Source organism: Lissotriton helveticus, chromosome 10 (genome assembly GCF_964261635.1).
Source record: "Lissotriton helveticus chromosome 10, aLisHel1.1, whole genome shotgun sequence".
Classification (NCBI taxonomy): Eukaryota; Metazoa; Chordata; class Amphibia; order Caudata; family Salamandridae; genus Lissotriton; species Lissotriton helveticus.
The window spans coordinates 1204148195-1204172850 of record NC_136071.1 but is presented as its reverse complement, the minus strand read 5'-3'; the positions used below and the strand labels follow the sequence as shown (position 1 = coordinate 1204172850).

The 24656-nt window shown below is 43.3% G+C and overlaps 1 protein-coding gene across 1 annotated transcript in view; it reads left to right on the top strand.

Moving 5' to 3' along the window:
- LOC144784209 (coagulation factor VIII-like) overlaps positions 1-24656 on the top strand; it is a 357717-nt gene that overhangs the window by 185051 nt on the left and 148010 nt on the right. Inside the window, exon 6 of the mRNA XM_078662866.1 lies at positions 3490-3600. Within this exon, the coding sequence (XP_078518992.1) occupies positions 3490-3600 (111 nt within the window). The remainder of the gene's footprint in view (positions 1-3489; positions 3601-24656) is intronic.

Sequence of the window (24656 nt, the reverse complement as noted above, 5' to 3'; positions counted from 1 at the left end):
TTGTTGTTTTCTTCCTACGGTTTCTAGGCTGCTTTTTCCTATTTCACCTCCGCATTTGCCTCTGGGACATCCTGTTTTGAGCCATGATTTGCTCTTCCCCTGCTCAGAGGCAAAGTCTGACTGTGCAGCTGCATTGAGCTATCAGCCTCATAAGCTGTATCTCCCCTTCTGATCCTGCTGCTCTCTCTGCAGATATGGTCATGTTTTTTTATTAAAGGTCAAAATATAGTTTTTTCTAGTTTAATTTCCTCCTCGGGCTTATCAAGGCCTATCTGCATTTTCTTAAGGAAAGCCTCAAAGTCTTCTGGTTTCTCTGTTGATTTGAAATCTATTCTTAGTTCCTCTATTTCTGCCAGCATTTGGTCTGTCTTTCCATCTGTACTTTGCTAGGATCATTATCATCCCACCCACACAGTTACTGGAATTGCTGACCCATCCTTCTAGCAATGTGGAGTGCTGGTTTGTGCACGGTGGCCCTATAAAGGGAGAATAATATTGAACTAGCTGCCCCTCTTCTGCATGGGACCCAGAAGCACTTTTTTTTCAGATACTTAAAATAAACACTTCTCCAAAACAGCCAATAAAAAAAAGAATCATATTTGTGATAGCTTGTAGGCTGCCTTGACAAACTATCCTTGATTTCTCTTTGACAAAAGCTAATGTTCATTTAAAAATGTCTCTATATATAACTTGTGGCTAGAAAATAACATTTTTAAAGGAGTCGTTATATGAACAAGGACTATTAAGCTAGTTAGGCTTCAGCATTAGGTCCTGAAGACTCCATGAACGGTGGGTTCACCATCCCCAGTGACTCCATCTGCTTGGCACCTTCTCCTTCCACAGTTTCTTCCTCAGCCAGCTTTCGCAGGTAGATTGTCCCGGTGACTCCTACTTCTCTGAGGCTTTTACCTACTCTTACGCAGACTCCACTTCAATAGATTCCCATAAACACAATACAAGCAACAAAATGCCACCAAGAGCAGATGTTTGCTCAGCATATAATGTCATCAGGAGGTGTCCCACTCTGTCTCCCCAGAGGCTCTCATGGGTTTTACAAGACAACATAGAATTTGTAGCCCCTGAGCCTAGCAATAACTTCAGCTTTACACCTTCAACTATGATATTTGAATAACAACTCTTTCTGAACTACATTGGCTATTGACCCTTCTGATCCCCACATGCAGAACAAAATCATTCGAAGAGGTCCAGGTATATCAAAGTGATCCATTCGTAGATGGACAGCGTCTTGGGCGATCCTTGGTCCATAAATCCAAGACGTCCCTATCTGGCAGACCAAAAGCTTATTCTACTAGAGCTTGGTACTGGGTCTACCTACTACCCCTAACCACCACCTGCTGTCTTTCTTGAGATTCAGGATGACACTACCAACTTCTACAACACCATATCATGTCTGGAATTGTGAATACCTTTGAAAGAGTGAACAATGAATCATCAGCCCCCTGGTAACCTCAGAATCTCCTTAAAGAAAAGAAAGATCCCAGATCGAGGTGATGTACCCTGTGCCAACATCCATAATCAATCCATCTTAAAAGTGTACAGTTGGGCAGAAAAGTTTGCAAAACAATTATATTGAAGCTAAACCCAGACTCATAACATTCTGAGAAGATTCAGCAAAAGATTGTAAAAAAATGTCAAAGCAAAATGTAAAATAAGCCGGTATCAGTCAAGTTATCAGTCAGAGGATTCCACAGCCCGAGCACGCAGAGGCTCCACTGGTGGAAGCTTGAGGTCAGCCGACTCCGAGTAGAGCGGGCGAGCTAGGAGTTTGTGGGACAGAGCACTCTGTCCACCTAACTCTAAAAAGGGCTCCACTTTTTGAGTATTCCTTTGCTTGAAGAAGGTAGCCTGGAGAGGATTACTGAAGAGTGGGAAGATGGAGTGTTTCTTTCTGGGCACAGTGATCAGTCTGCCTGCAGGGTTTAGACCTTTCTGGAGGGAGTTGTGAGGGCACAGAACAGAGGGCTGGCAAAATCTACTTTACACTAACCCTGGGCGGAGTTTGCGGAGTTGCACTACGTGGAACTCCGCGAAGTGCAAAACAAACCCTGCCGCACTACGTGGAGCTCCAGAAGCGGTGGAGTGCGATAGAAAAATGCTGTCCGTGGTGATTGCACAGTGCCGGCTGCTTGTCCGCACTGTGCAATCATTGCGAATGGCACCTTGCACAGTGTAAGCGGTCCCTGCTTTCCTTTTCTGCCACCTGAGTAGATTTTTACTAGAGCGGCAGCTTTCTCAACGTGAACGGGCAGTTTCTCAACGCAAGCTGTCGCGAGCATTCGCGACTACTCGCAATGAGAAACCTGACCCCCGCGTTGAGAAATCTCACCGGGATGTTGATTTTCCACGCTCGCGCTCGCCAACTTGATGTTGAAGATCGCGAACTGGGAAAAATATCACCAGGACGTTGATTTTCCCCGCTTGTGGTCGCCAACTTGACGTTGACCAACGCGAGCGACGGAAAAAACGGAGCGGAGGTTTTCGGAAATCCGCGCGCTCCGTGTAATGCGGAGTGCAGAAAACTCTGCAAACTGCGTGAGCAGAGTGGAGTTCACCGCCCAGTGTTACTTTACACTCAAGAAGGAAGCCAATAGCCCGGAGGTTGAAGTTTTTCTGCAATGAAAGGAAGGATGGAAGTATGAGTTGGCAAGCCATGTTCAGTTACAGAGTTGATGAACACTCATTCTTACCTTGTGTTGAAGAAAGATGTCCAGATTTTGCATAGGTCTGCTGGTAGAGCGGGGATGGGGTAGATGAGGCTATGAAATTGAGCAGATACCTGAATTCTAGGTAAACAATATTTCTCTCATAATACTGATGAGATTTAGGCTCCTTATGGCCATGTGGCATGTTGTGAGAAGTGCCCGGGGAACCAGGGTAAACTGGTGTCATCCTCTAGAATTGAAAGGCGAGCCGCTAACTCCTCTATGACTTCATGAGATGGAACCAATAATTCCTCAACAGGAGGGTAAGAGGTGGACATTGTGTGACAGTGTAGAGATCTTTAGTGACTCAGAGAGGAAGTTGTTGCTTCAGATGCAGAGTTCCACCTTGGAGAAGGTTGAGTAGAACCAGCCATGGGTGTGAGTGGAGGTAGCGTCATAGTGCAATGCCACCAGACACCGTACATTGCAACAGTGTCCAGCGCCGCAGATAAGGGAAGGAGGGTGGACTGAGAGGTAGTGCACGGCCAGCGTGTGACGGACACTGGCCCAGAGGGCAACCAGACTCTGTCAGTGCCGAGGATCTGGCTGAAGACAGGCTGGTGCCGGTTGAGGATACAGGATGTAGTCGATCAATATAGCATTGATGCTGGGAGACAAGGACTTTTCAGTCAATCGAAAAAAATACCAGGGCGCCCCAGTGAGATCTGACACCTAGACAGAAGGGACCAGTGTGGCTGGTGTTTGTACTGTGCCCAATACTAAACATGTTCATGCTTTGACCTCTGCTCTCTCCTTGTGCTCTCAGCTGAAAGCCGCTACACTGACGAGAACTTCCCAGAAGGAGAAGCTAGTGACCCACCCTTGTCGATGGCCAAGATGGACTCCATCAACGGATATGTGAACGCCTCTCTGCCGGGTGAGTACGACGGCTGCCGCTCTGGAGCAGGACCTGGGAGTGAATGTGCCCCTGGTTGGAAGCTCTCATCCTGAGAACACAACAGCCTTATAGATAGTGCGACAAGATTGCGATGGAACAAGAGCATCATGTCCTGAATATCTGACTTCGATTGGGAGAACACAAGCTTTGCACAATCGATGTAAGCCTTTGTTTGAGAGGTTGGGGGGGCCTCAGCTTCAAGTCCCTCTGCCCCGCTTCCCCACGGACACACACCTGTCTGATCATAGCCACTTATGTGAATTCTCTCTGCCCTAGTGAGCAAATAAAATATAATCTACCTTTCTACTTTATTTACTCTACCCTCTGTACGAAAAGCCTGTTTGTACGAAGCACACAACCTTGGTGTTGACTGTTTTATATACAGGCTGAAGATGCCCCTATGTGAAGTCTAACGGTGCAAAAGCCAATGTTCTGTCTTCTTCTAGTGGTCAGTGTAACATCAACATTGACTGGTGTTGGCTGTTTTTATATACAGACTGAAGATACCTTTATGTGAAGCCTATAGATGCAAAAGCCAATGTTCAGTTTTCTCCTGCTGGTCAGTGTAGGATCACATAAAACAGAGGCCACTTCAAGCGCACAGTGGATACAAAAGGTGAAAGTGAGGCAACTGCAGAGGGTACGCTATACCACTGATGCCTATCTGCTCTTGTATGCGTGATTTGACTCGATGACTGCAAAATAACGCTGAGTGATTCTTTGCGCCACTTGCACTGCTTTTAAAAATGATTACTAGTTTTTAAAATCCTGCACTTTAAAAAAAAAAATGTATTTCCTCACCTGTTCACTCTAAGGGCAACTCTCCCCAGTCCACCGCGAGATCTCTCGTTTGAGTGGAGGGAGACTTGGCCCGACGCACTTCCGGTGGAGCGTGAGTTGGCGTTCTAGTGCTCAACTCCCCTCCACATAAAATACAGATGCCACTCCAAGTGTGCAGCAGACGTGCTCAGCGGGAGCGCCACCAGTGCGCTGAAGGTGTGCCAAAGGCAAGCCCGTCTGGGCCCGTGCGTGCCCGAACGGGACCTGGGGCCAGAACCCCTGCCCCCCGGACACATTGCTGCCATAAGTATACCAGTATTCAGCTGAAATCCCTGAATAGGCCTCTGGAGCCACAATGCACGCATTCAATCTCGATCCCAAAATAGATGCCTTCCGTGCCGGTTCGAGACTCCCTCACCCATGGCCCTTCCTCCTATCCGCAAGACAACATACAAACTTGCTCAACTGCAGATCCCTACCCAAACACACAAGCAAAATTTCCATCCTTTTAAATGACGAGGCCCCTGAAGTTTTATTTTTGACAGAATCTTGGCTTAATAATAGCTCTGATCCGGACATAATCCAAACCTTACCACCAGGCTATTCAATCCAGAGAGTGGACAGAGGGACAGGAAAGGGTGGGGGAATTGCCATCATATATAAGGACCACCTACCCTGCCGCCTAATGGACAGCCCCCTATCAGACTGTGAAAACACCCACTTTGTGATCGATTTCGCCCCCATCTCACACTTTCTGGTATCCTCATCTATCGCCCTCCTGGAGCAACAGGAGAGTTCGTGAAAACGCTGTTAGAAACAGCAGGGATGCTTGCTAGTCACCCTCCCAATTTTACCCTCTTGGGGGACTTTAAGTTTCATTTTAATGACCCAACAGCTGCACTTGCCACAGAACTAGCCCGGGACCTAGCAACTTACCGACTTCACCAAAAGGTTTCACTCCCCACTCAAGAAAAAGGCCATCTCTTAGACTCCATCTTTTCCAACCTAGAAAATCTGGTAGGAAATAAACCCACCCCCCTTCCATGGTCAGACCATTTCTTAATACCTTTTCTCTGGACACAACTCCAAAAAACTCCACACCCTCCTCCACCGAGCTCACTAATCCGACCCTGGTCCAAACTACCCGTGGAGAGATGGACATCTGAACTGAATAAATCTCAACCCAGCCCCGCCACGGACCCTGTGTTTAACAACAAATCTTTCCATACCTGGATCGAGGGGTCTCTCAACCTGGTCCTCCCGAAAGTCTCAACCCAGAAGAAAGCGGGCCCCACCCGCTCCCAATGGTATACCCCTAAACTACGCACTCTAAGGCAACAGGGCAAAAACCCACAGAGAAGATGGAGGAGAGACTTCTCCCCCACAAAAAAAGCTCAAATATAGGGCGTCCATACATCACAATAAATCAGAAATTAAAGCGGCCCAGGCCTCCTTCTATGAAGGAAAATCTTAGCAGCAGGTAATTCTCCCAGAGAAATTTTCCATATTGCTACTAAATTAATGAAGAATCCTGGACCCCCTAGACACCTCCAGTCACCGCTGCACTGAATTGGCTAACTTTATTTCCACTAAAATCCAGAACATCCTCAAACTTTTGCCTCAAGAAGACACGAACATTCCAAGTATAAACACATATGACGGCCTACAAGCGGACAAACCGGAATTGAGGACTTTCCCACCTCTTACGCAGGAATCCTTCCTCTCCTCACTGTCATCATTAAAAAGTGGCTCCCCCTCAGATCCCGCACCCCCCTATATCCTGTCATTAGTCGAACCTACCATTGCCCCCATGGCCACCCAACTAAATAATACCTCTTTCGATACTGGCAGGTACCCCCTGAGTGGACAAGGGCAATGGTCCGCGCCCTGCTAAAAAAACCTAACATAGATCCCATGGATCTAGGCAACTACCGACCCATTTCACTCCTGCCGGGCATCAGCAAAATATCAGAGAAACATGCCAACCGCACACTGTCGGCCTTTCTCGAAACTAATGGCACCCTCCACCCCTCTGAAACGGGCTTCCGTCCCGGCCAGGGGACTGAAACCGCCATACTATCAGTGGTGGAGGAAACCAGAAAAATTCTTGATGCAGGAGGTACAGCCGCAATCGCGGCATTCGACACGGTCAACCACCGTGTCCTGGTCCACCGCCTTAGTGTGGTATTGGGTTTCGTCAGGTCTACATACTCTGCAAAAGCTCTCAAACACCATAAAATAGAAGTTGGCACGCTTCTGGAAAATGCAAAAGACAAGTTTATTAAGACCCCATGGGGTGGTGGTACATTCCTACAGCAGCCTTCGGCAATGCAAGAAGTATCTCCCCGAACATCGGTGCGCGACCTCTTTTATACAATTTTAACAGTAATAAAAAGTAGGCGGTATACTCTTTTCACAGTTTAGGTTCATATAAGGGCATTTTTGGAACACAGCCAACATGTGGGAGGAGTTTAGTACCACTGGTCAGTCGTAGAGAACATTCCTGAGAAGTGACCACTCATTAATCCGAATGTCCGAATACGCATGCGAGAGCTTGACCAGTGCTAAAAATAGCCTGTTGCTGGGCAAGGTAAATGGTCATTGGTACAGAGGAAGGACAAAAGGGCATGCTGACCACGAGGCCGCACGTTCATACAAAATGGAAGCCAGGAAATACAAAATGGCCCCCGCTCGTTTGGTCAAGATAATGGTGAAAGTTCGTGTAGCTGAGCTAAATGCTAACTCAGGTGCTGCCAAATTACGACAGACGGCCCTTTTAGCATTTAGCTGAAGCTACCTCATAATGGAAGTAATCAGGATACTCCTCATCAATATTAATCATCATTATCTTCATCATTTCTGCGTTAATCATTTGCTCATTTTTGGCAATAGCTCGTTTGGATGGAATGCAGGCTGTAATACATACATTGAATACAAAAACAAAGGAAAAATAGTATTCCGATAATCATACAAAGGATAGTCAGTAATTTCCAACCCCAGGTACTAAGCAAAGTCCAGAACCAATTAGAGAATGTCCATGTAGCATTTTCGGGGTGAATTTCAGCAGCAATTTGTGCAATTTGGAAATGGCATCATACACAGAAGGCGAATTATCTGGGACGTAAACACAACAACTACTTCCGATAATGCGGATGCACCCCCACGATCAGCCAGTACTACATCAAGAACCATTCGGTTTTGGAGCGTTACAATTCTGGTAATTTGGAGTTCCTCAGTTAAGTTCCCTAAAGCAGAGGCAGTTTCATTAGCAACAGCTTCCACAACACGTGTTAGCCGTCTTATTTTCCTGCTGTTTAAGGCAGCACCAACGAAGGAAAACAGGCCTACATTAAAATCTACATATTGTTGTAAGGAGGTGTCCGTTTGGTCTACATTTTCAATCTCTAAAGTTCTCTTAACCCTATTTAATATAAAATCATGATATAGTACAAAATCATTATGGTACATAGGCGGGGCAATAAATACAGGGGGTAGTACAAAAGATATATAGCAAGTTCCTAACCACCCAATGGGAAGACGATGATATCTTTTATTTCCACAAATAAAGTAGGTGTTTCGTGAGGCTATAAAAGTAAAACCACTTGGTGTGTCAAATGTGAGAGTAGTATTACATTCGCTTTTCCCTACCGGAATTGTACCTTTATTCCTCACACAAAGGTCAGCCTTAGTATCAATAACCGTAATCACATGTAAACTGGACATATTTATAAGTCTTTGATTAGTGAAAATACGAGGTGTAGATGCATTGTCCGGTCGATATTCTTCCCACTCAAATTTAGTTCCTTCTGCATGTGGGTAACCATCTCTATCATTATAGCATATTTTATTTAGTCGAAAAAGTAGTCCACCTTTTGTTGGCCATCTTAGGGTAAAAAGAAGAGTGTACCAAGCATTGCAAGAACCGTTATGTGAGAAAGGAAGAGGAATAAGTGGAGTTCCTCCTTTCTTTTGATGTCCAGGCAACATTCCACATACCCAACAGTTTGAAGTGTTCGTCATATTATGGATATGATGCAAAATTTGAATGAAGCTGTTATTCAAGTAAGTCTGTCTATGTCTCTCTTCATGATAAGGCAGAGTAAAATGGAAATGTTCCGATGGGGTTGCAGTGGTAGGTAGTAAATATTCTTGTGCAGGAAGCAATTGTTCTACAGTCCAAGCTATTACTGCTATTACCACTATAGTCGTAACAAAAAGAACTGCACCCAGAATTCTTCTGTTTCTCATCATAGTAGGTGCCATAGTACAAGAACAAAGTTTCAAAAAATAAACTAAAAAATAAAAATTGAGTGCTGAGATCCGAGGTAGCCGCTGGTTTCTTCTCCGAGATTCAAGATGGGTGTCGCTACACTGGCCAGAACTGATCCCCCCCTTGATATTCTCGGCTTCCGTTTTCGCAAACCTCAGAACGGTAACTCAACCAGTCTCGAAAAAAGAAAAAAAAACTATTTTCTTGGCCGTAGGTTATACTTCGCTCCTCCAGAAACAGTATGGTCCGGGAAGGCTCCCTCCGACTCGTGAGGCGTAGCAGCTGGGCTCTTCTCTGCATCCAGGATATCTCGATAATCAGACAGCACCGCAGGATTCACCAGGTCTGGAGAGACACGACGGCAGTGAGTGGAATGTATCCACCGATTCTTATTCGTGACTCGCACAGCCGTCCGAGTTGCCAGCAATACTTGTTCAGGGCCGCGCCACCTCGGCTCCAAACTGCTGGCTCTCTCAAACACGCGGACCATAACGTGGTCCCCAGGACGGAGATCGTGAGCCTCTCCAATGGAGTTGTCGGTGAGCGCTTCTCGAACCTGTTGATGAATAGAAAGTAAATCATTTGTTCATCGTGCCAAATAATCGTTCATCATTATACAAGGCACATCATGTATTAAGCGAGGCTTAGGAACTCCCCAGATATTCATAGGCCTTCCAAACACTACTTCATAGGGTGTGAGGCCAGATCGGGAATGTGGCACTGGTCTAATAGACAGTAATGCCAAAGGCAAAGCGTCCGGCCATTTCAAAGACGTGGATGCCACGATCTTTGCTAGCTTCAGCTTCAGAGTCGCATTATACCTTTCTACTAGACCTGCTGACTGCGGGTGGAATACAGCGTGGAACTTTTGTTTAATTCCCAATCCTCTCAGAACATACTCCACTATTTTCCCAACAAAATGAGGACCATTGTCATTCCACAAAAATTTACAAACACCATAGCGTGGGAAGTACTCTTTCAGTAACACCTTAGCTGTTGTCAATGCTGTATTATCCTTTGTGGGGTAGGCCTCAATCCATTTACTGAAAGCACACACCACCACTAGGACATACTTGAGGATATTACAACGCTCAAGCTGGATGTAATCCATTTGCAGTACTTCGAATGGTGCAGTAGGTGGAACGAATCCTCCTTTAGGAGTATAAGTCCCTTTTAGCAGGAATGTACTGTAAGCATATCAGACAGGTCTGCACTACTCTTTTGGCCGTGCTGGCGATCTCAGGATGCTCCCAAACTCGTGTAAGCAATTTAGTAATTGCAAGAGCTCCAACATGTGCCAGCCCATGTGTCATTTGAACCATTGCTTGCAAATAAGCGGCAGGCAATTTCCATCTCTCCATATCTTTGCTACGCCAACAACCCTCATCATCAAACACTCCCTCTGTTGCCCAGGTTGCAAGTTCTGCTTCAGACGCTGATTTTTGTATGTCTAATATTTCCTCTCTAGCATCATGCCATCGCTCAGCTTGTGATCTCACCGCATACATAGGAGTGTAGTGTAGTTCCTATATTCCCAATAGGCTCTGCGCATTGGAATAATATCTTCAATAGTATAGACGTAGGACAGAGGTTAACTAGGCCTTCTACTGACGATATTAGACTTAAAGTTTTGGGTTTGCCAGCTAGCTCAGAGTTCACTAGAAACTTTCTCGAATAGGCAAAGAGGAGTTTAACCTCCCTGGATAGACAAGAAGGGATTTACAGCCTGATTCATCAAGGTACCGTTTTGCGAGTCTCTAATAGAGATTCATAAGGAATCGCTATTAGAGACTCGCAAAACGGTATTCATGTAGGAATTGCTAAATAAATAGCGATTCCTACACATTCCTTATTTGCGAGTAGCAAATTGCTACTCGCAAATAAGGAATAACTCCCCATTCATTCCTATGGGCCGAAAGGCCCATAGGAATGAATGGGGAGTATTCCTTATTTGCGAGTAGCAATTTGCTACTCGCAAATAAGATAGCGATTTAAAGGGTGCCAGGGGTGTCCAAAGGACACCCTGTAGCACCCATTAAATGCAAATTGGAACAGGTGTTGCGCACACACATGTCCAAAGGACATGTGTGTGTGCAACATGCAACTTAGAAAAATGCTTTTAAAAGCATTTTTCTAAGTTTTTGCTATTTACCGAGAGGTCTGACCTCTCGGTAAATAGCGGCCCGAAATTGAGAATTAGCAATTTAAAATTGGTTGATGAATTGCATTTAAGGAATCTCTAATAGAGATTCCTTAAATGCAATTCCTCGCACAATAGCGAATTCTGTAATTGCGATTATTGCATTTGGGATGATGAATCCCAAATGCAATAATTGCGCTCGCAAAGGGCCAGATTCTCAGAATCTGGCCCTTTGCGAGCCGATTTTCGTTTCATGAATCAGGCTGTTAGTTTCTGACAACCATAGAACATGACAACTTTGCTCTCCCTAATCAAGAGTATATCTCTAGAGTCGTCTGAAAACAAAAGACAACTATTTTACTCAGTCAGTACGTGCATTCTTAGTTCCACCAGTTTGTAGAGAAATAAGAGATGGGCGTGTTTCAATAAAAAGATGTTATTTATTGATCAGTCTCTTTTTCTCATACAAGAGAAATGAATCGCTATTATTGCAATACTCATAGTTAAGTAAAGTGCATACAGTAAAAGCAGGATTATAAAATAATACTGTAAAAGCATTGATATGGTTTCTTAGCCATATGATACTTAAAAAGGATAAAAGTTATACATACATATATACATTGACTAATCGTACTCAACTGGTGCTTCTAACTACGCCTACCCCGGTGTACCTGACCTAAGCCTAATACGTGGGAGGGAGTAAATAAGTAGCAGTTTAAGTTAAGTTTGTTTTGCCAAGAATCTGACTCAAGAATTCTCTGTAAGGGGTTAGTCAGTTCAGTACCTGGGATTTAGAAGGCTGAAGGGCTGGTATCTCTGTCTCAGGACTCGGTATCCCAGTTACCCGCGAAGGTAAGCCGGAAACGCCGGAGGCTGGATTTCTCGGCAGGAGAAAAGGCAGCATCTCTCTCAGCCCGTCAAAAGGGAGGGGCAGCGTCCGTGGCTTCCTGCATCAGCTGGGCTCTCCGGCAAGTAGCGCTGCTCCAAGCTCATCACCACCGTGTCGTTGCTTAGGGCAGCGTCGGTATATTTATACCTGAAAGGTGCCGAGTTTGACGTAAGGATGGACATAAGACGTCAGTAAGAATGTCATAAGGACTGGTCGTTCTTACATTCTTTTCAGGAGTTCTCGAGCGAAATCAAAACAATAGCTGCGGGGGATTTCCCAGGTCTGCTGATGGTTTGGCTTGTTTTGAGAACTCGGTGTGCTTTCTAGGGGGCTGGAGGAATAGTGCTTGCTTAATGTGACAGCATGCGCTATGACCTAATCTGAAAACGGGTTTCTGTGCCGTTGTATGGACATTAGTGAATTAATAACCGGACACGGGTCAGAAATAGGAGTATCAATATAGGTACCTAGATAAACACACTACACCCACTCCACGATTTTATGTACATATTTACTAACCTAAGCAATAGTAAACATAACTAACAGTGCATGTGTATACCGAACCACCCCAAAATACATTTTTTGCATTTGAAAAATGGCGTATGCGAAATACACGAAATGAGTATAGGTACTGTATGCATTCAAGCAGTATAATCATTCAAAAAGGAGATGCACATTATATATCAGCACGAATGATTTGTGAAATTACACATGAAATGGCTCTTAATACAGAAGAAAAATTGCGAGACCATCTCATCACATATAAATACAATTATTTGTAAATACGCTAGAGGTTGAGGTAATGTAATGTCTCTAGAGTTCATAAGAATAGAAGCTCTGTTCTCTAAGAATAGTTTTACTTTAAGCAGAAGATAAGTGCCAAAAAGGTAAATATTTTGGATTTGGAAAAAACTTTTCGCTTTTCAGGAGAGAAGAGAAATAATAGTTCACAGTCACTTTGTTTTCAAAAACTGAATGCCAAATTCAGAGTTCAGGGAACGCCGTGTGCAAGTTTGTTTAAAGTCATTCTCTCTGTTCTGGTGAAAACATCATTTCAGACAGACTCTCGAAAAAACGGTCTACAGCTTCTGGTGAAAGTTCGACTAGGTTGGAAAATGTCGCTACCATGCAGTCATGCGCATGTTCGCTTTCAATGATGGTTCGATCAGAACTGCTTACAGAAGGTCGTACCTGGTCGATGCTGCTTTCATCTTGTACTTCACTACCCTTCAATCGTAGTGGTGAAGTCTCCACGAATGCCGTCATCAGGATAGGTAGCCGCTGGGGACAGCACAATGCATGAGCCTTTACTGGACCCAACAAAGTATCTGCATCCAATGGTACTTCTGATTGTAGTGTAAGACAGGTGTCCAACACGCTTTCTTCGCCGCATAGCATGCACCTTAATACAGGCATAACACAATTCTGCCAGATGGGTCTGAATGAAAGAAACCAGGTCATATTCAGATCTCGTAGCCGGGCTAAGCCAAGGACTTTAGTTATGCGGTCCCGGTAGCGTATAGCTAGGATCGTTTCTTCCATTGTTGCTGGAGTCTTGTCTGTGACATGGCTTGCCATAATGAAGCAAGAGTAGCAAAAATAAAATGCCTGCTACGAGTCCCAACAGGAGTGGAAGTCCACCAAAGATGGAATGGATGAAATTTGGAAAAATTCCCAGGACTGCTTTGAATGGGGTTAACAGTCCCGAAAAAACTGTCTTAAATACACTTGCGATACCACTTGTATCAGAAATATTTAAGATTTCGTTTAGCATTTCTGCGAAGTGTAGGGGGCAATTTGTTGATAATAATGCATGTATCTCATCCGTTGTCCTTGCAACTTGGAGATCATACGTTTCTTTTGATGACGTCAAATGAGTTGGCGTCTGTAGGAGCACAGTCTTCATTCTGCTTAAAGTATCAATTCGAATAGAAGAGATTTTCAAACTGGGCCATAACCTTCCCTCCCTGTCTGGGGTGTCATTCGGGAACAATACTCGCTCACAGCAAATGACCCTGGTAGTCACGCTTACCAGATAAGGTTTTCCTGGCAGCAAGCCACAACATCTGTGATCTACAATTAGAATGTAACTCCCGTTAGAAAGTCTTTTAAAGAATGGTTCTATTTGTGTTGCAGGTGTGCCGAGCTGGTGACATGAAAGGTTATTTGAAGTTCCTTCACAGGCCCCATGTAAACTTATACCCTGACACAGAAGTATACCACCTAGTGATATTTCACAATTGTTACCACTAAGAAATACACTCTGTCCTTTTTCACTGTAACATGTGTGTGTATAAGGTAAGTTCCATGTTGTCTTAATGTATCCTTTACCCAACCTTTCATACTGGCCTGCCTGTATATATTTTTGGCAGTATCGAAACTGGAAAGTTGTTATCGGAATAGTTATTATCCCATGTACTATCCATTCAATGACAGGTCGTTCTGACATTGTCAATGGTAATCTCTCAAGTTTTTCAATGCTCAGAATTGTATATTCTGCACTCTTTTGTGCCAAACTGATTTGTGTATCAGTAAGGTTAAAGATACTGAATAATGACGTTGTGTTGATTAAACGCCAAGGCACGTAGCCTGAACGCAGATTTTGTAACGTCCAGCCAAGCTGTACAATAGAACGCAATTGGGACTGACCGTGTTGCAACATCAGTAAGTCTTGTTCTATTATATCGATTGCAGAAGATACAATACTGTCCAGTGAATATATTCTGGAAGACAGAGTCATTAACCCATTGTCCACAACAGAAAGTGATTTTTCCAAATTAACACGGTCAATTTCCCGTATTTTCTCTGCTGTTTCAATTTGAGTTACTTTCCAAGCTTCATTGTAAGCTGCATATATAGAGGCCGCTATGAAACGTTTTTGACGCTGTTTGCGTGGTCCCATAATGAAATCACGCAAGTCAGCACCTTCTTTAAGTAAAGTCAAGTGTTGCTTAATTTCAACCAGTGTGGATGTTTGTAGCCATTTGAGGCAGAGTTTCCCTACACTGTAAGTAGTTACAATCCCTGGATGTTGTCTCTGGGAGTATCTAGGGTCTGGCCTGGTCAATGTGAACCCTTGTATTTTGTTCAGGAATCTATCTTGACAGTTATTTGTGGCTGTGGGCCAGATCAACCATTTTTTCCAATCAGGACATGTACTGTTTTGGTTTAAAATATGGAATACGTCTATCTCAACATCTGTAGTGCTATTACTGTCAGGTGTTGGCTTTGGAATAGACGGTTTGTTTAAGTCTTTAATTTTGGCTACGCCAAGACAGGTAGTCTGTTGAATTGTGTCATTCAAAAATATAATTTGTTCTGGGATCATGCAGGCTCTAAATAATGATTCTAAACCTTGCACTTGCCAATCTCTTGTACCCCAGATTGTCTTCGTTTCAATATTTTTGTTCCAGAAATCAAAACCAAATGTTTTCATTTTTTCAAAAAATGTCTCAGAATAGACTAATTTTGTGTTTGTAAGCATAGTTTTCATTCCTGTCTTATTTAACAATTTGAAATAAAATGTTTCTGCATTACTTGTGTTAAACCCTGAGAAATAAGAAAACTTTTCATGAAATGCTTTTGAACTGCCTTTTGGTGGAGTTGCACAATGTTCCCATTGATTATAATTAAAAACATTTCTAGGTTGAGCAGATTTATGCAGATAATGGTGACCATAGTGGTTGTAACAATACATCTGGTCATAATTAGATGAACCCTGTAAATAATCATGTTCTGTAAATTTAGCTGACATCACTAGATCTGACATCATATCATTAATACTTTCAAAGTCCCAATCATCAGCGAATGTGCTTGGTTTTACAAAGTCACTTAATGAAATCTTGAATTGATGAGGATACTTCAGGAGCTCAACCGGACCATAGATTTCGTAATCAGTTTTGTCCCATGCTACCCCACCGGGTATAGGATTGGCTGTGAAGTTCACTGAAGAAAGTTCTCTTTTCTCGATGTGTGAAGACTTGTGTGGTTTCAGGACCAAGTTGATGTTCTGACTTGCTGTGTCCATTGTAACATATTTTCCCTCAATTAAATGTCCCAAGCATATTACCATGATGAGCCAAAGTATGAGGATAAATACACATTGTGCCACCCAAAGTTCAATCCATGGAGAAATCAGATAGGTTTCTTTTAGTTGATGAAAGAGTTCCTCTGCTTTATTTTTAAAAGATTTTGTTGTCGGCTGTTCCTCAGGTTCACTTGGATCTTCAGAAAAATCATCGAAGTTGATGAAGTAGCCTGATGCTGTTCTGTCAATTGTTTCAATTGCTTCTGGATTCCTTTTTGTTTTTGGAATTTTCTTTGTTTCATTAGCATAGTCTGTGGTTACATCATTGTAGACTGGTGTTTCTTGATTTAAGATTTTGATTTGGGTTTCAAGAGGTTTAAGTTCCATGGCTTTGTTGCATAGTCCTTGTTGTTTCACTGTAGGTTTATCAAATGTGATTAGTCTCTCAGTTTGAACCTCTGTGGTTGTAGCAAACTTTGGTGTTCTACTACTTTTTGGGAGTCCACTTGGCCTACTACTTGTTATCGGCCACATGATTGTGGTTTAACCAGGTCGATGGATACAACTCGGTTCTCCTTTTTACCAGCAAGGGGCGGTAATACTACTGATCTTGTCCCGTTGACAGACAAGACAGGTACTGCTTTTCTGTAAGAAGGCCCAAATTCCTTCTTTACCGCGATCTTCTCTCTGACCAGATCCCCGATTTTTGGAATCCAGACAGGCCTTGCTGGGACAGGTGGTTTCTCTTCAGTGGCTGTTGGCTGTTGCTTCAACTTTATGTTGCTCAGGTCTTTTCTTTTTTCATTTAAGTCCTGTGAAATAGCCAAACGATCTTTGATATCAAAGCATTTTTCTTTAACCACTGAAGTTTGACTATCGAGGTCCTGGATTAACATTCTAGTCCCAAACAATAGTTCGTACGGACTGAGACCTCTCAGAGAATTTCTTGGCAGATTATTAAGACTACGTTGGACACTTATTAAATGTTTGACCCACCCAGCTCCCATACCTAATACCTTTGCCGTTATAGATTGCTTTATGTCACGGTTTTTTCTTTCCACAATTCCGTTTCCCTCAGGATGAAAGGGACAAGAGTACTGCAATGCAATGCCCATGCTAGTCATGGCCTCCTTATAAGCTCGAGAGCTAAAAGCAGGACCTTGGTCAGAATGTAGCATGCCAATTGCGTATGTGCCGATAAAGACTCGCAAATCTTTTATAACAGTTCTGGCGTCAGCCGAGCGCTGGGGCCACATCCATATGAATCTCGTGCATGAATCCACTGCGACCATAATATATTTATAGTTACCATCCCTTTGTAAGGGACCGCAGTGGTCCAGGTAAACAGAAGCTAATGGTTTATCTGAGATTAGAAGGGGCGTCTGTGCTGGTCGTTTCACTGTGGATACCTTCATCCTTTGACATATTTCACATTCTAGAACATAGTTCCTGGTTTGTCTTCTCATTTGTGGCCACCAGTTTCTCTGTTTTAATAATGATACTGTGGCTGAAACGCCAGCATGTACAGAAGCAAGCCCTTCATGTGCCGCTGTAATGAGTCCTAACCTATATTCCTTGTTTGGAATTGCCCTATCCCCCACTCCAGGGATTCGAGCAAATGGAACGTTATTCGCATCAGTTATGTATGAGTACTTTATTGGAAAGCCTTTCGGGAGTGTTTCTATCGTATCTTTTACCGTAGCTCTGACAGCCTGTAATATTTCGCTGTCTATTTTTGTTTTTGATCTGGTGACGGCAGCTACGGAAGCCGTTTGCACAGCTGCCTTCGCGGCCTCATCAGTCAATGAATTCCCTGCAACGTGAACGCCATCACGTTGATGACTCAGTGTATGTATCATGTGAGTCTTTTGTAGTTCTTTCTGTAAAAGAACTACTTGTTGCCAAAGCATTTTATGCTTGATTGTGCCACCTTTTGCATCTTTAAAACCGTTCTGAACCCAGTTCTGTAAGTATTCATTATAAGACTGAACGCAATAATATGAATCGCACACTATGAGTGCGGGGAATTCGCGATCGGTATTTTCAAGCGCCATCTTAAATGCTAGTAGTTCAGCTCGCTGAGCTGTACAATCTCCTAGAGATTGAGTTTTTGTGATTAGTGGTCTAAATTTTCCTTCGTGCCAGCGACCTTTAACAATCGCGCACGCAGCACTGTAAGCTTGTTTACCCCCAACTGCGGGTTGTGCTGATCCGTCCGTATATATTATACAGCCGTAATGTTCTAGAGGCAGGATTTCGGTCGGCAGAGAACATTCGAATTCATATTGGAGAAATTCTTGTGTTTTTAATTTAGGATCAAATTTGTATACCACGTCTGTTGCAGCAAGAGAATTAGCCCACTGTATCCATCTCGGATGTAGTGCTTTAGCATTCAGAATGCTTGCCTTAGTTACCGCCTCCAGGGCTGGTATTGGTGTCACGATGATTATTCGTTTACCTTGTGCTAGGGCTCTTTCTTTTGCTACAGCAGTCTGTACCGCGGTTAGAATTTTTTCCGTAGGGCTAAATTTCATTTCAGCTTTTGTATACAAATGTGATTTGTATGCTATTGGTACCGTTTCTCCCTCATTAGAGGTTAGGTATGTGAATCCGCATCTTTCTGGGATGACTCGAATCACAAGGTTGCGTGTGTTGTCGCGTGTTTGCAATTTTGTTTTAACTAGCATGTCTGTTTGTAAAGATCTCAACATTTCTGTGTGTTTTTGAGTCCAATTGATTCTTTTAAAATCTGGTTTTATTAGGTCATAGAGAGGTTTAACCCTCTCTGCGTAATTTATAATGTAAGTTCTTCCGAAATTCAGGAAACCTAGAATTGATTGTAAGTTTTTCAGCGTTCTTGGTGCTTGGAGTATAGCACATTTCTCTAGGAAATTGTCAGCCAGGCTTTTGCCTTCACTTGATAATTCATATCCTAAAAACAGGACCGTTAGATGGGCAATTCTTGACTTTTTGAAGTTGAATTTGTAACCCTCTGCTGCGAAACCAAGTATTATGGTGTTCACTCTCTTCAAGTGAGTATCCAAGTCATCATCTGTTAGATAGATGTCATCGACATAAGATAATGCCTCATCATCATATATTTGTAGTAACTCTGTTACTCTCGCTGAGAATAATCCTGGGCTGTTCTTGAACCCCTGGGGCAAACGACAGAAATTTTTCTGCGAGCCATTTATTGAGAAAGCGGTCAAATATCTGCTTTCAGATGCTATATTTTGACACAAGAATCCATTAGAGATGTCTAATGTTGTTTTGTATTTTTTGCGCACTATGCTATTCATTAGTGCTGCACTGTGTTAGTTTTGTACTGCAAAGGTTTTGCAACATGAGTTAAGGTGTCTGTAGTCCAAAACTAGACGATATGAATGATTTGGTTTGGAGACAGGAAACAAAGGATTGTTCATTTGTGAGGTGCATGTTTCAATCACCCCTTGGTATTCAAGCTGATCTAAGATCTCCCTGACCTGTTTTTTAGCTTCTTGCTTAATTGGGTACTGCCTCTGTGCAGTTGGTTGAGATTGTAACTGGATTTTGTGAGGAGGAGAGTCCTCATCCCATCCCACATTATTTTTATATAATGCAGGAGCTTGGGCTACTGCCCACTTTCTTGCAAGTGTATATTTTCTATGAATTGGAATATGATTTGAGAAGGCAGGCATAATCATTTCTTCGCCATGAGGGCACTCCCTGACAAACTCTGGTGGCCAGTCTTTTTCAGCTAGAAGGATGTCATAACCTTTGGAGAGATTATCCCAAAATAGACCCCTTATTTTCCTAGTCTTATCTCCCTCTATACGTAAAGTTATTTCATATATTTTATGAGGTTTGCTAACTCTGGTATCTGCAGTTTCCACCTGAATGTATTCATTCGTGTCCACTGTCTCCAGATGATTCATCAGGATCTTGCGAGCTATGCTCACTTCTGCTGCGCTGTCTAGCATTGTCTGAGCCCACTCTCCGTTTTTCAGCTGAGTCCTCAGGATCCTCGGCATGTTTGATTATTTTAATGCTGGCTACCTTCTTCTTTGGAAATTGTAACTTTTTACTTTGATGAGCAGGTTCTTTGTCTTTGGACTTGATGCACTCTTCCCTGTGTTCTGACCGTCCTCTTCTTTCCAATTTCTGCGAGGAAGTCTGAAAAGATCGAGAGGGACGTGTATCAATATCTTGATATCTATCAGGTTTCTTCAAATTATCCCTATTTCTAAGGTTGTATTTTTTCTCAGAGGGCTCCCTGTGGGGAGACTTGTGTCCTTGGTCCGGAGATCTTTCTCTCCGCCGAGGAGACCTTCCTCTGGACTGGAATCTTTTTTCTTTAGTAGTGGATTGCTTATTTCCATCCCAGTTCTTTTTTGAAGTGTTTAGATTATTTTTATTAAATACCTTTTCAGGATTTTCAATTAGTTGGGGTTTCACTGGTTTCCCACCCAAACTATCTCTTCCTAGTTCGTCATAGGATTTTTCTATGATTCTGGCAAGTTCAAATGGTTGGTCTGCTATATCTGTTTCTTTAAACCTTTGGCGGATTGCCACATTTGCTGCTTCCCCCTTTATGTTGGCTAGTAATATTGCCGAGACCTGCTTAAAGTCTTTCAGTAATTTCATACCCAGAGTTAAAGCAGGTTCTGGACCGTATTCATTTTGAATCTGTTTTAGCACCTCTGGTATTACCGACATGGACGGAACACCATGTGTTTTTGTGTAAATGGAAGCAAAGACTGTACCCCAAGTGTCACAGTCCTCCACATGTGGTGCGATCCCCCTTGGAAGACAGATAGTCAGAATTCTGTGCTTCTCAACAGGGGTGGTATCCGGAAATACCGCCTCTATTTGAGTTATTTTCTGTGCTAACCAGAATGGAATTTGTTCCCGTTTAATGGGTACTTTACCTAGACGGGACTGTATGTTCTGTGGTGTGATTTTATTTGTGTTCCCCTGATGAGGGGTCAGCTGTGGAATTTTAATAGCTGGTTGGACTGTTGAAGTCCGCATTACATATTGGACTAATTGTCTGTGTATTTTAATCAGTTGTTCTAGCTGTGCTAAAAGTTCTGGTTTTGACATTTTTTCAATGTCTGGATGTGGTGTGTAGCCGGCTAGAACCGGCCACGTTGCTCCTGGTCTACCTAGTGGACCGAGCCTGGTGATGTGATCATTATGTTTTAGGGCGCCTTTAAACCAGAGCAGGTGCTCTTGGTATTTTAATGGAATTTCCACCTCCTCGAAAGGAGTGTAGATATCCGGTGGTTCCTCTACTTTGTAATAGTGGAACTCCTTTGTTACAGCGTTTGCTGCTGGAAAGTTTATCCATGAATAGAATACCTCTGTCTGCCGATATTCATGTGCCTCAATTACGAATATGACTGTACCACCTCTTGATGTCAGTCCATTTTCTATAAGTTTTAAAGTTATAGTTTTTCTTATGCTGACCGGGATGAGTATTGCATCCGGGTCCTGCTGTAGGAGACTTCTGTCATCCGCTAGGAGTTGAGCTGCTATTCTAGCTGCCTCCCTTTCTTCTTCATTGTCTGACATTTTACTGACAAGAAGGTTTTTTTGTTTTTTTTGTTGCAGATCAGGTTTCCACGGAAACAAAGATTAGGTGCACAATATTTTGGAACAGTGTATCCTTCAACGTTAAATAAACCAAAAACCGTACATAGGAGTCTCCTCCTACTAAGTTTGGCGGATTTAACCGTTGACCCACTCCAGACGTCTTTGGAGTATTTATGGGAGAAAGGGTCTGTGTGGAAAAGCACGACTGAGTTACTCTAATGCCTTGCGTTAGATTTATCGCCTTACCAAACCGTTGGGCGCCATGTAGTGTAGTTCCTATATTCCCAATAGGCTCTGCGCATTGGAATAATATCTTCAATAGTATAGACGTAGGACAGAGGTTAACCGCATGCGTGCGGGCGGAATTCCGCCCGTACGCTGAGTTTTTTAAAATCGCACTTTACGTGACGAGCTGGGCTCGTCATGAGCGTACGAGGAGGCTACCTCATGACGAGCCCAGCTCGTCATGAGCGTGGAAGGGGTTAACTAGGTCTTCTACTGACGATATTAGACTTAAAGTTTTGTGTGCCAGCTAGCTCAGAGTTCACTAGAAACTTTCTCGAATAGGCAAAGAGGAGTTTAACCTCCCTGGATAGACAAGAAGGGATTTAGTTTCTGACAACCATAGAACATGACAACTTTGCTCTCCCTAATCAAGAGTATATCTCTAGAGTCGTGTGAAAACAAAAGACAACTATTTTACTCAGTCAGTACGTGCATTCTTAGTTCCACCAGTTTGTAGAGAAATAAGAGATGGGCGTGTTTCAATAAAAAGATGTTATTTATTGATCAGTCTCTCTTTCTCATACAAGAGAACTGAATCGCTATTATTGCAATACTCATAGTTAAGTAAAGTGCATACAGTAAAAGCAGGATTATAAAATAATACTGTAAAAGCATTCATATGGTTTCTTAGCCATATGATACTTAAAATGGATAAAAGTTATACATACATATATACATTGACTAATCGTACTCAACTGGTGCTTCTAACTACGCCTACCCCGGTGTACCTGACCTAAGCCTAATACGTGGGAGGGAGTAAATAAGTAGCAGTTTAAGTTAAGTTTGTTTTGCCAAGAATCTGACTCAAGAATTCTCTGTAAGGGGTTAGTCAGTTCAGTACCTGTGATTTAGAAGGCTGAAGGGCTGGTATCTCTCTCTCAGGACTCGGTATCCCAGTTACCCGCGAAGGTAAGCCGGAAACGCCGGAGGCTGGATTTCTTGGCAGGAGAAAAGGCAGTGTCTCTCTCAGCGCGTCAAAAGGGAGGGGCAGCGACCGTGGCTTCCTGCATCAGCTGGGCTCTCCGGCAAGTAGCGCTGCTCCAAGCTCATCACCACCGTGTCGTTGCTTAGGGCAGCGTCGGTATATTTATACCTGAAAGGTGCCGAGTTTGACGTAAGGATGGACATAAGACGTCAGTAAGAATGTCATAAGGACTGGTCGTTCTTACATTCTTTTCAGGATTTCTCGAGCGAAATCAAAACAATAGCTGCGGGGGATTTCCCAGGTCTGCTGATGGTTTGGTTTGTTTTGAGAACTCGGTGTGCTTTCTAGGGGGCTGGAGGAATAGTGCTTGCTTAATGTGACAGCATGCGCTATGACCTAATCTGAAAACGGGTTTCTGTGCCGTTGTATGGACATTAGTGAATTAATAACCGGACAAGGGTCAGAAATAGGAGTATCAATATAGGTACCTAGATAAACACACTACAGGAGAGACGTTTTGTATCATGGCAGTCTCTCTTGCTATGCGATCTGCAAAAGCGTTTCCTTGTCCTATTTTGTCTGTCACCTTCTTATGTGCACTACATTTGATTATTGCTACTTTCTTTGGACATAATAGTGCATTCAGAAGATCACAAACTAATTTTCCATGCATGATATGTACTCCATGCGAGGTCAGGAACCCTCGTTCCTTCCAGAGTAGGCCAAAATCGTGCACTACTCCAAAAGCATAACTGCTATCATTGTAGATATTCACACATAATCCAGCAGTTAACTCACATGCTTTCGTTAAGGCTATCAATTCAGCTGCTTGGGCCGATTTTTGCGGTATTCGTGCTGTTTCTACCACTGTCTTAATTGTCGTGATCGCATAGGCTGCGGAAGTCGTACCATCTGGCAACTTTAAACACGATCCATCAACCCACAGTTCCCCATCTACATCTGGAAGTGGTGTATCCTGTAAATCGATACGACCCTTTGTTTGTTCTTCAGTCAGAAAAACACAATCATGATGTTCTTCCTTCTGGATCTCAGCAACAGGATATGGCAATAAAGTAGCAGGGTTCAAAGTGGCACACCTCTTTAGTGTAATATGTGGCGCCAACAGTGTTAGCTCGTATCCTGTTAAACGGGCGCTAGTTAGATGCTGTGTTTTCGTTTGGTTCAATAAAGCATCTACCGCATGGGTAACTAACACCAACAATTTGTGTGACAAAACTATTCCCTCACTCTGTCGTATAGCCACTGCTGTCGCTGCAACTGCTCGAAAACACCCAGGCAATCCTCGAGCCACAGGGTCGAGTACTGCTGTATGCACAAGGTCTCTGTTTGTCTCCGTGTGTCTGCACTAGGACTGACAATGTACACCCATCCTTCTCGTGTACATATAATGTAAAGATCTTTGTATAATCTGGTGTACCTAACACAGGCGCAGAACAAAGAGCTTGTCTCAATTGTTCAAAAGCATTCTGACATTCATCTGTCCATTCAAGGGGAATTGGTGCAGTTTTGGACAACAACGCTAACCAGGGTTTTACAATGTGCGAAAATCCTAGTATCCATTGCCTACAAAAGGACGTCAAACCTATAAAGGCACGAACATCTTTCTGAGTGCAAGGGACTGGCGTATCTAAAATTGCTTGAATTCGGTCTGATGTCAATGCACGCCCCTCCTTAGACAAAAGATGACTGAGGTAGGTCACCTTTGGTCTACAATATTGCAACTTCTTCCTTGAGACCTTGTGATTGTTTTTAGCAAGAAAAGAAAGTAGGGAGAGAGTACTCTCCTCACATTGTTCCTGTGTGTCTGCTGCAAGTAAAATATCATCAACATATTGAATAAGAGCCACCCCAGGCTGTAAGTCGAAGGAATCAAGCTGCCTTTTCACCTCCCGGTCCTGAATAACTATTCCGTGACCTTCCATTCCCTCGACCACGTTGATTACGCTGTTCTCGAAGCACCGGACAATCTGAAGCCCAATGTCCAAACTGTTTACAGTATTCACACTGATCCTCAGAAATATCAGTACGAGTAGAAGACGTACCATACGATCCTCGTCTACCCCTGTTGTTCCCTCTCGACTGCGTAGCATAAACCTGAGCCAACATCACCTTCGTCTTTAAATC